This window comes from Malania oleifera, chromosome 12 (assembly GCF_029873635.1).
Source record: "Malania oleifera isolate guangnan ecotype guangnan chromosome 12, ASM2987363v1, whole genome shotgun sequence".
Classification (NCBI taxonomy): domain Eukaryota; kingdom Viridiplantae; phylum Streptophyta; class Magnoliopsida; order Santalales; family Ximeniaceae; genus Malania; species Malania oleifera.
In genome coordinates this window covers 41,203,777-41,216,286 of record NC_080428.1, presented here as the reverse complement: position 1 = coordinate 41,216,286, position 12,510 = coordinate 41,203,777, and the positions used below count along the sequence as shown (strand labels likewise).

Below are 12,510 nucleotides of genomic sequence, written 5' to 3'. Positions count from 1 at the left end.
TGATTTTTTCAAACTGAAACAAATATAATCTTCTCAAGATGTTACAATGGAAGTGCAAGCTTAGAAGATCTAACAAAGTCTCCTTAGGATAGACTTATTAAAAAAGTCCCCTAAGAATCCTTAAGGTTTTACTCTCAATAAAAATAATATCAATCAAGTAGAGCAAGGAGAGCAAACCTATAGAACAACCACACTTAAACACACTTACAAAGAAGTTTGTGTAGTAAGATCAGGTAAGAATAAGTGTAGGAGGCTCAAAAATGAGTATTATAGGTTTTGAGATTTTTATGGAATTTCTCCTAATCAAGATTGCTAATCCATTGCTAATCTTTGCAAATGATGGGCTATTTATAGAAAATGGAAGAATTATAACCGTTGGGGACCTATTGGGCATTATTAGTAAAGTTTTAAATCATTTTAAAATATTTAACCCTGTTTAAAATATTTAACCACGGTAAAAAATTCAGGGCAACCCGAGAGGTCCGGTCGACCAGAACCATTTCGGTCGACCAGGGTTCATATGAATTGGTCGACTAGGGCACTTTTGAACTGAAGACTCGGTCGACCGAAAGTGCCTGTTTTAAGGGCGATTTCCCATTTTACCGAAGTTCGATCGAGTAGGTCATTTTGAACTGAATGGTTCGATTGACCAAATAGTTGGGATTTCTCCTGAGGACCCTCGGTCGACCAGGTAGTTGGTATTCATTTTTGGCTTGGTTGACCAGATGGTCAATTTGTTGACCTCGGGAGGTTTCGGTCGACTAGGGATTTTGAACTACACTGGTTCGATTGACTAGGACCTTCCTCAACTATTGACCCAAACCTGTTTTAGTCGAACGGGGCAGAATGAACTGCCTTAGTCGGTCGACTGAAAGTGCACACAATGTGCATTTCGGTCCCGTTTCAATACAAATTCACCCTATTCAAGTTCCTAATATATGCAAGTGCAAAGGTGAGTGTCCTAAGGTCACTTTGGATCCAATTTTGAAGACACCGAAAAAATTCGGTGTCGGTCTACTATACCCTAAGGTCATTCTAAGGTCACTTTGGGTTGTATTTTGGTTTAAGCTTACGTAATAAATCATACATGTGATGTGTGTGAGCTTATTACAAACCAGAGCCCTAATTACTATTACAGACCAATTTCACAAATGAAATATATTACAACACTGAATATAAATTGGTCTTCATTCATCATTTGCTCCATATGCATGTGCATTATGATTTTGACAATTTAGGTTCTTGCACATAACCTCAAATACCCATTAGATACAATGAGTATTTGTCATAATCAAAATCGGGCATGACCTATAAGGTCAACACATACCTTTTCAGGATCAAGTCATTACGTAATTCAGACTTAACATCAAATCTGACAAATCATATGAGACAAGAATGTATACCAATTTGGTTAGGACTTTCATTTGGACCATAATGTAGGCTAGGGGTATGAGTTAAAAAAGAAAGACTTAAATAAGGCTAAAAATTTATCAATCTCATCATGGGTATTCGTTAGTCAAAGATCACACATGTAGTATGTCCCTTATTTCTTTCCTTTTTTCTATCGCTTTTTCATCTTATTTTTCTTCTTTTACTGCACATTTTGCTTTTCCTTTTATGAAGGAATATTAACTTCATTTTCATTTGAATTCCATTTAGGATTGATTTTTTTTTTAAACTGCCCCAGTGTGGGGTGTGATCCTTTGACGAGTTAATTAAGAATTGAACTTTTCAACATCAAAAAGGGCTTGCAAGGGATTTCTTCTTTGACTTTCTTTTGGGTAGTAAAAAAATGGTCTACCATCATTTTGGTAGTGATCATTGCCTCAAATGATTTTTCAAACACTAGGAGACCCAAACCCAGGTTGAATTTCTGATGAACTGACTTTTAAGAAAAGATTGGTTTAACATTCAAGTTCAACTTGGTTAACAAATGGTAAATCATTATTTGGTCAATTATTATTATTATTATTTTTTTGGGAATACTGGTCGGCCAAAGATGGTCACCCCTTATTTGATCAAAATATAATCATTATACCTTTAAGACGCCAATCATAATTTATATAACAAAGACAAGAGACTTTGCTCATCGATTTCCTCAAACAAATGTATGATAGAGCTTGATAAGTCATTTCTATATACTTCTCCTATGACTCTTCATCATTTTGAAATCCACATCCCAACTAGGCTCTTAACAACATCTTGAAGTGGGGGTCTTCTAGCATGGAGGTTTTTCCTTCATTTTTTTTTTTTTTTACCTCATTGAATAGAATCCTAAAATCAACTAATGGCTCTAAGTACTTTGTACTGAAAAAACTATTTCCTATGTCACTTACACAAAATGCAAGCAAAAATAGGCAAAATTTGGCCCAAGGTGATGATCCAAGAAGGATAGGATGAGATGAGACTGAAAGACATTATTATTTCATTCAATTTCAAAATGATTTAAATGAAAAACATGGATGCATTTCTCTTGTTATCACCCTTAGGTGATCAAACACATCATTTTTATATCATGTGAGCTCACTTCTAAAGTTGAATACCAATTAATCCTTCAACCCGTTGGCATTTGAGACATTTCAACTATAATCGGGCAACGGGTTCCCATGATTTTAACCTTTCGCATAGAATAGAGAGATTGTTTTTGCTCTACTCAATGATGGAACCCTGAATCTTTAACTTTTCCACCTTGGCACACCGATTTTACAGAAAATTGGGATGTGATTACCGACTTATTGAAGATGACTATGCATGCATGGTTATGAAATTAAGCATGGGATGCATGATTATGTTGTGCAATGGGTGTTTATATATGGATGTAACTAGTGCAAACATATATATAAACAGGGATACGAATATGCATGTCACCTATTGTGCATGGTTATGCATGAAATTATGTATGAATGCTTGAATGCAATGTAACCTAAACAACTACTTTGCCATAATTCTAGAAAAATTCCTATCAACTAATGAAATGTTTCATGATTAAGCCAACCATTGATGGACCACTAATTCAATTCAATTACTCACTCAACCATTTCTTTCTTTGATGATTGTCCATGTACCTTAGATCCTATGAAGGGTTAGGTTATGATGGGGATCAACAATCCCCAAGCATAACATTCGCTGAGATGGTGTCACGTGGATACATTCGCTGGGATGAAGGCAACTGCGCACCTTTACAAAAAAAATGCATAACTTCATCTACAGAGGCCCAAATAACCCGATTCCAATTGGCCTAGAAAGAAGACTCCCATACCTTTCTTTAGGTATAGGTAAAACCATGAATTTCAAATTTTGCACAACTTGGAAGCCCAATAATAGTACCCATTCGTCCAAAAATTCGGCATCACATGGACAGTTGTACACCTTCACCAAATATGCCATAACTTTCTCAAAAAATGTCCAAATGGAGTCGTTCAAAGTGTGTTGCAAAGAAGACTTCGATATATTTAATTTAGTATATGGTAGGTGAGATAATTCAAATTATTGAACATCTAGAAGGCCGAAGAATGAGACTATTTGTTTTGAAAATGTTACATTTTTGAATTTTTGGTTTCACTTTATAATTTTCCATTCAAAGCTTGTTATATTTTATTTACTTATGGTTGGAGGGTCATTCCAAAATCTCTATATATAGCTGGGCATGTAAGTTATTAGGGACATCAAGTATTTTGAATTGAATCAAGATTTATTGCTTTGTGCTTAAGCTTTAAGCTTGTTCCCTCTTTGTGAGTGGTGAGAGACCACATCCCTTTTCCTTTGAAGATTGAGTGGTGAGAAGTCACACGATTATCATTCTCCATTTTCCATCTTACCATTCCAGTAGCTGTTGTGTGAGATTATTACTTCAACAATCAAGCAGATCAATCACAACCCTAAGAAGCGCCGAGAATCACCATTCGGGATATAGAGCAAGGTTCGAGTGTGTTGTGTTCATCATTCCGAATAATTTCAATAAGCTCATTTCAATCACTTCCAAAATAAACCCTAGATAGCCAATATGATATTCATCTTCCATTAGCCTTTTTGAAAATATCCATTGCATGTCTTTGAATAATCTCTGCAGACAAACTCTTCAAAGTCCAAAAGATTCTTATACTTGAATGCTTGATTGTGTCTTATTCTAAGGATATATAATTTGCATGTTTAGGCTTAATTCTAAGGCTTGAATTTACCATATTTCAAGTAATTATCTTATCCTACTTGATTAGGTCCTAATGACAAGTCTACATGAATCCTATAACTTTTTGAATTTTCCACAACGTATAGTTTTCATATATAATTTATATTGGTCATTGTGGTTAATTAAATTCTCATCTTAAAGTGTATCTGGTGTGTGCACATTTGTGAGAGGGTCTTTGGTCGGACTAGGGTTCCTAGAATTGTCCTACATCATATTTGTATCAGAGCCTAGGTTTGGCTAGGTTGGCTAGTTTACATAGCTTGACTAGTGGATTGACCCTCTTTTTCACTTTGGTTGAATGCCCCATTGGGTGTTCCTTGTGTTGGTCTAATACCCATTAGATGGCAACTAGGTCTGGAAATGCATACCGAGGTCATAGATCTGATTATGATTGGGATAACCTCCTTGATGATCTCCAAGAACAAGTCCTTAGATTGAATAGGAATCTGGAAGAGGCCTTAACTAGAATTGAGGGGTTGGAAACTCAAAACCCACAAGACCCACCTCAAGGAAGCATAGAGCAGCCCTTAGAACAAGAAAATCAAGGCCAAGAGAGGTCTTTATCTAGGGAACGACCACTGTCCCTGAGGATTTGACCTCACCTTCCAAGAGGACGACCTCCTCCTCCACCAAGATGATCTCCTCCCCGAGCTAATTATGGAAGAACCCAACATCGTGATCCTTATGACCCATACTAGGATGATGAGGAATATGACTTGGATGAATTTCAAGGTCAGAGAGCACACCATAGGGACTGACATGATCCTTACGAGGACATGTCTAGGAAGGTGAAGATAGAAGCCCCTACATTTTATGGTCAAATGAATCCAAAACTTTTTCAAGATTGGTTAGCTGAGATGAATGCCTACTTTGAGTGGTACGGGATGATTGACCCTTATCGGGTCCAATTCGCTAAGATGAGATTGATTGGACAAGCAAAGCTAAATTGGATGAATGTGGAGAGGCAAGAGGCTTGCCTACGTCATAGGCCCATTGAGCATTGGGATTTGATGAAAGATAGGCTCACTGAAAAGTATGTGCCATTAGCTACCAAGAGTGCCTTATGGATCAACTCTACAGCTTGCGCCAGGGTAATATGACTGCTTCTAAGTATATGACCCAATTCGATGAGTTGTCTATTAGGTGTGGAGTTGATGAGACAGAGAGCCAACAAATTGCTAGGTTTCGCACTCGGTTAAGGCCTGAATTAAGGAGAGATATGTTTCCCCATCATATAACATCTCTTGAACAAGCATTTAATCTAGCTCATGACTTTGAGCAGATGAACAAAGGGCAAATGGGAAGGCGGTATGGCAACCCCTCAAATGAAACCTATCATAGGAAAATCCAAGGCACTGATAAGTCTAAAAAAGCATCTGCAAGGCAAGTCACTTCTCGTGGGAGCAACCCCACAGTCAAACAACTAGTGGACAAAGGGAAAGCCCCGATAACGGGATCCTCTCGCCAAAATTCTGGCACAGAAGTATGTTTCAGGTGCCACAAAAAGGGACACTTTTCTAGGCAATGCCCTAATAGGAATTTGGTAATTGAGAGAGAATAGGAAGAGGAAGAGGAAGAAGATGATGTGCCATATGATGCTGCAAATGAAGCAGGTGAAGATGTGCTAAGTAGTGAGGATGATGAGAATGTGCAACTAAGTGTGATGAGACGCCTTTTGGTAATGCCTAGGGGAGAGGAAGATCGGTGTCGTACTTCTATTTTATACACTTATATCAAGTGTGGGAGTAAAAGCTGCAAGATGATCATAGATGGTGGGAGCTGCATGAATGTGATTTCAAACTCAGTAGCTGAAAAGTTGAGATTAAAAACAGAGCCTCATCCCAACCCATATAATGTTGCATGGGTTAATGCAACCACCATGCCAGTAAGCCATAGGTGTTTGGTCCCCATTAAGATTAGAGAGTATGAGGACCAAATTTGGTGTGACGTGCTCCCCATGAATGATGCTCATATTCTATTTGGGAGACCTTGGCTATTTGACATGGATGTCTCACATAATGGGCGTTCCAACACCTACTCTTTTAAATGTAATGGCAAAAGAATCATTCTCAGTCCACTTGAGCCCAAGAGTGAGAAAAGCAAGAAGAAAGAGGAGACGAAAGGAAAAAAAGTTGGTCGATCCTTACATATTTTGAACATGAAGGACTTTGTGTTTAAGAGTCAAGAAACTCAGGTCGTTTATGTGATTTTTGCTAAGGAAACCAAGCAGAAGAGTCTTGAGTAGGAGTCACCTCCGAAAGTATTCCCCATACTTTCTGAGTTTGAAGATGTCATTTCTGAGCCACCGAGTGAATTGCCTCCGATGAGAGATATTCAACATGTTATTGATCTTGTTCCTGGTTCATCTTTACCTAATTTGCCACATTATAGAATGAACCCAAAGGAACATGACGAGCTAAAGAGGTAAGTAGATGAACTAAGGGAAAAGGGTTTTATTCAGGAGAGCATGAGTCCATGTGCATGTCTTGCCCTTCTCACTCCCAAAAAGGATGGCACTTGGAGGATGTGCATTGATAGTAGAGTTGTCAACAAGATAACCGTCAAGTATCGATTTCCTATACCTAGACTTGACGACATGCTTGATCAGATGGTGGGATCCAAAATATTTTCCAAGATAGATCTTAAAAGTGGATACCATCAGATTAGAATCCGACCAGGGGATGAGTGGAAAACTATTTTTAAGACAAAGGATGGGTTATATGCGTGGTTAGTGATGCCCTTCGGCTTAACTAATGCACCAAGCACTTTCATGAGAGTTATGACCTAACTTTTAAGACCTTTCATTGGGCACTTCCTAGTAGTCTACTTTGATGATATCTTGATCTATAGTCAGACTAGTGAGAATCACCTTCTCCACTTGAGGAGCGTCTTTGAGGTCCTAAGAGAACAAAAATTGTATGCAAACCTAAAGAAGTGTGTCTTTATGACCACACAAGTAATTTCTTAGGGTTTGTAGTCTCTGACATGGGAGTTTCTTTTGACCCCAAAAAGGTCAAAGCCATCAGGGATTGGCCCACTCCTAAAAACATTTATGAGGCAAGGAGTTTTCATGGGTTAGCCACATTCTATAGAAGGTTCACTAGAAACTTCAGCACTATCATGGCTCCCATTACAAACTCTCTCAAGAAAGGTAATTTTTCATGGTCAAAATTTGCAACTAAAGCTTTTTTGGATATTAAGGATATGATGACTAGAGCACCAGTGTTACGTCTCCTCGATTTTCAAAAACTATTTGAGGTTGCATGTGATGCATTGGGAGTTGGCATAGGAGGAGTACTTAGTCAAGAAGGTCACCCAATTGCCTTCTTCAGTGAGAAGTTGAATGAGACAAAACAGAGATATTCCACTTATAACAAATAGTTTTATGCTGTAGTGCAGTCATTGCGACAATGGAGACATTACCTTCTTCCCTAGGAGTTAGTCTTATACTCTGACCACCAGGCCCTTTGGTATTTGCATACTCAAAGGAAGTTGGGGCATAGACACATAAAATGGGTTGAGTACATACAACAGTTCACCTTTGTGCTCAAATACCGAGCTGGTGTCGAGAACAAAGCAGCTGATGCTTTGAGTCGGGTCGTAGCCACATTGGAGACACTTCATATTAAGGTTATTGGCTTCGAAAGCATCAAGCATGAATACCCTCAATGTCATGACTTTTTTGATATATTCTCTGATCTGCTTCAGGGTACTTCTATTACTCACCCTGATTTTGTCATTCATGATGGGTTCCTTTTCAAGGGAACAAGATTGTGCATCCCATCCACATCTCTACGTGACCAATTGATTGAAGAGTTACATGCGAGGGGCACCGCAGGTCATTTTGGTAAGGACAAGACAATTGCTATGGTAGAAGATAAGTTTTATTTGCCTAGTATCAAGAGGGATGTTGCCATAATTGTTTCCCACTGCCGCACATGTCAGACAGCTCAGGGTAGGAAACAAAACACTATTGCCAGTACCACACGTACCTTGGCAAAACATTAGCATGGACTTTGTGCAAGGGCTCCCTAGGATTGTGAGGGGAAATGATTTAGTATTTGTTGTCATGGATAGATTTTCCAAGATGTCACATTTTATTCCATGCAACAAAACACATGATGCATCTAAAATTGCCACCATATTTTTTTCGAGAGGTAGTGAGGCTTCATGGTCTTCTTAAGACTATTGTTTTTGATAGAGATGTTAAATTTGCTAGCTACTTCTCGAAAACCTTGTGGGCAATGCTAGGTACCAAGCTCAAGTTCTCAAGTGCACACCATCCTTGGATCGATGGACAAACTGAAGTGGTAAATAGGAGCCTTGGTGACCTACTGCGCTGCTTGGTTGGAGAGCATATCACCACATGAGATTTATGTCTTCCTATGGTAGAGTTTGCATTCAATAGGTCAGTGAATAGGACCACATGACTTAGCCCTTTTCCGATCATCATTTGTTATAGTCCCCGGAAGCCTATAGACCTCATTCCATTGCTACCAGAGTCTAGAGTTAGCGAGTCAGCTAATACTTTTGCAAAACACATACATGACTTATACTCTGAGATCAAAATAAAAATTAATTTGAGCAATGAGCATTACAAATCTATTGCTGACATACATCGTAGGTTGCAGGAATTTTCAAAAGGTGATATGGTTATGGTTCGAATTCATCCCAAACGAATTCCTTTAGGAAGGGTAAGAAAGCTTCATGCTAAAAAGATGGGGCCATTTAAAGTCCTAAAGAAAATAAGCTCTAATGCATACATGTTAGATATTCCTCTTGATTATGACATAAGCAATGTATTTAATGTTGAGGATCTAACCCCTTTTCTTGAAGCCAATTCTTTTTTCAGAGCCTAGCCATACTAACCCTGTAGGTGATCTTTCTCCATTTATAGACACAGATACTGTGAAAGAGCCAAAATTGCCTTTGCTGCCACCATTAATTCCACCCAAGAAACCTGAGCAAATTGAAAAGATTTTGGATGATAAAACAACACACACATGACGTGGATCATATAAAAAATTCTTGGTCAAATGAAAAGGCAAGCCCCTATCAGAACAAAGTTGGATCTTACAGGAAGAAGTTCTGCGCCTCATCCCAGAATTGTACACCGAGTATCTTCAACAAAATTCTGTAGGGAAGAATTCTTCATAGCCAAGGAGAGATGATGGAGATCAACAATCCCCAAGCATAACATTCGCTGAGATGGTATCACGTGGATACATTCGCTAGGATGAAGGCAACTGCGCACCTTTACAAAAAAATGCATAACTTCATCTACAGAGGCCGAAATAACCCGATTCCAATTGGGTTGGAAAGAAGACTCCCATACCTTTCTTTAGGTATAGGTAAAATCATGAATTTCAAATTTTGTACGAATTGGAAGCCCAATAACAGTACCCATTCATCCAAAAATTTTGCATCACATGGACAGTTGCACACCTTCATCAAATATGCCATAACTTTCTCAAAAAAAGTCCAAATGAAGTGGTTCAATGTGTGTTGCAAAGAAGACTTCCATATCTTTATTTTGGTATATGGTAGGTGAGATAATGCAAATTATTGAACATTTAGAAGGCCGAAGAATGAGACTATTTGTTTTGAAAATTTTACATTTTTGACTTTTTGGTTTCACTTTATCATTTTCCATTCAAAGCTTGTTATATTTTATTTACTTATGGTTTGAGGGTTGTTCCAATGTCTCTATATATAGCTGGGCATGTAAGTTATTAGGGACATCAAGTATTTTGAATTGAATCAAGATTTATTGCCTTGTGCTTAAGCTTTAAGCTTGTTCCCTCTTTTTGAGTGAGTGGTGAGAGACCACATCCCTTCTCCATTGGAGATTGAGTAGTGAGAGGCCACGAGATTATCATTCTCCATTTTCCATCTTACCATTCCAGTAGCTGTTGTGTGAGATTATTACTTCAACAATCAAGTAGATCAATCACAACCCCAAGAAGGACCGAGAATCACCATTCGGGATATCGAGCAAGGTTCGAGTGTGTTGTGTTCATCATTCCGAATAATTTCAGTAAGCTCATTTCAATCACTTCCAAAATAAACCCTGGATAGCCAATATGATATTTATCTTCCATTAGCCTTTTTGAAAATATCCATTGCATGTCTTTGAATAATCTCTGCAGACAAACTCTTCAAAGTCCAAAAGATTCTCATACTTGAATGCTTGATTGTGTCTTATTCCAAGGATATATAATTTGCATGATTAGGCTTAATTATAAGGCTTGAATTTAACATATTTCAAGTAATTATCTTATCCTACTTGATTAGGTCCTAATGACAAGTCTACAGGAATCCTATAACTTTTTGAATTTTCCACAACCTATAGTTTTCACATATAATTTATATTAGTCATTGTGGTTAATTAAATATTTTAAAGTGTATCTGGTGTGTGCACATTTGTGAGAGGGTCTTTGGTAGGATTAGGGTTCCTAGAATTGTCCTACATCAGGTTATGATCTGGGTTTGGGATTAACTTGGGCGAGTCAACCCATTGGTTGGTTCAACGCTGGGTTGTGGACTTTGATATACACTTAGACCTTGGGTATTTCAAAATATGGGCTTCAAGCTATTTTCTGATGGGTCGAGACCCAAGTTTAAAGAGAGTTAAGATTGGATTGCTTTAAAAATGTTGGCTTGGGTTTTTAATTAATAGGGTTGAAGCCCCCTTTTGAAATATGGGTTTGGCCCTTTTTGAAAATTAAGCCTAAGCCGGGTTTTTTGTTTAAAAAAAAGGTCAGGCCTAGAGTTGTTTTAAAAAAGTTGGGTCCAAGTTATTTGAAAAGGATTGGACCAAAAAATCTTTTAAAATGCTTAGACCAAGTGTTTTTTTTTTTTTTTTGAAAGGATGGGTCATGGTCTCATCATTGGGCTTTTCCAGAATGATGGCTAAGTAGTATGCATGTCTAAAATGGATGTAAGATGTGTCACACAATACAAAAAAAATATACAAAAGACACGGATTAAGTCACATAGAGAAGGATGAGGATCGTATCCCAACCCAATGTAGATACACCTATTTTATAGGGCTTCTTCATGACTCTATTCTAGTTAGGGAAAACTATAGACAAGTATGTGTGGGTAAGCCCTAGCACCTATTGACAAAAAGGTTCCCAATCTAACCTCCATCCTCGCTTAAAAAGGGTTTGGACAAAGGTCAAACTAAGTGGAGTGGTTCACGGGTCCCCACAAGCCGTGTCACGTGGGGACAAACGGTATTACACTTATTTCTAATCTTAGCAGGTAAAGTCTGGGTAGAAAGCGCGTGAAAGTGTGTGAATTCAAGTTCAACCTAATCCCGCTACCCCACATGCATGTCACAAGTTTATTCACAATTAATCATATACTTATTCAAACAAGCATAGAAATAAAGTATTTACAAATAATCACATCAAACAACCATAGAAATAAAGTATTTACAAATAATCACATCAAACAACCATAGAAATAAAGTATTTACAATTAATCACATGCTTAATTCAAACAACCATGGAAACAAATATTCTCATTAAATCAGGGATATTTTCAAATATGGATGCTAAATATTCACATTAAATCCAGAATATTTACAAATATAGCAATAAACATTCACATTAAATCAAGAATACTCATAAATATAGTAACAAATATTCACGTTAAATCAAGGATATATTCATAAATATGGAAACTAAATATTCAATCTAAAATATTCACAAATATAGTAACAAATATTCACATTAAATCAAGGATATTCACATATATGGGAACTAAATATTCACATTAATTAAATATATTTATGAATATTCACATTAACTAAAGGATATTTACAACTATGGAAACATATATCCACACAAAGTCAAACATATTATAATTTTCACAAACCAATTATTAAAGTATGGAAGTATATCATTTACAAAGGAAAACAGTGTAATTAAAAGATTTATTAAATTCAAATTTTGGGATAATTCTTAATTAATTATTGGCTCGACTCTCTAACATCCCTAGTGGAGTCGCCAAGTTGTTGCGACATCCCAAAGTGAGTGTGCCCTGGGGTGGAAAAATAAAAAATATGGTTTAAAATTTCAAGAAAAATGGTGTAATGGAGTAGCCACTAATCTTTTAGTGTGGTTAGAACACATGATTACTACCCAATAAAGGGTAAAATTGGTCTGCGTTACCAAAGTTGAGACCGAGAGTTCAGTTATGCGAGGGGAAGGTACGAGCACCCTCTACGTGCCCGTTTTTACGAACGGTACTTAATTAATTAAGAGTTATCCCAAATTTAATTTAATAGATCTTTAAAATTACTCTCTTTTAGTGAA

General features: G+C 37.3%; 1 protein-coding gene across 1 annotated transcript; it reads left to right on the top strand.

The window, feature by feature from the left end:
* Nucleotides 1–6,509: 6,509 nt before the first annotated feature.
* Nucleotides 6,510–8,194, top strand: LOC131143894 (uncharacterized). The gene is made up of 3 exons (XM_058092254.1): nt 6,510–6,610; nt 7,675–7,816; nt 7,895–8,194. The coding sequence occupies exons 1-3, from the start codon at nt 6,510–6,512 to the stop codon at nt 8,192–8,194; spliced, it is 543 nt and encodes a 180-aa protein (XP_057948237.1).
* Nucleotides 8,195–12,510: the final 4,316 nt, after the last annotated feature.

Coding starts and splice junctions, on each gene's coding strand:
- LOC131143894 (XM_058092254.1), top strand. CDS start 6,510: ATGAGAGATATTCAACATGTTATTGATCTTGTTCCTGGTTCATCTTTA. Junction 6,611..7,674: donor GAACATGACGAGCTAAAGAG/GTAAGTAGATGA, acceptor GCATACTCAAAG/GAAGTTGGGGCATAGACACA. Junction 7,817..7,894: donor TGGAGACACTTCATATTAAG/GTTATTGGCTTC, acceptor GATCTGCTTCAG/GGTACTTCTATTACTCACCC.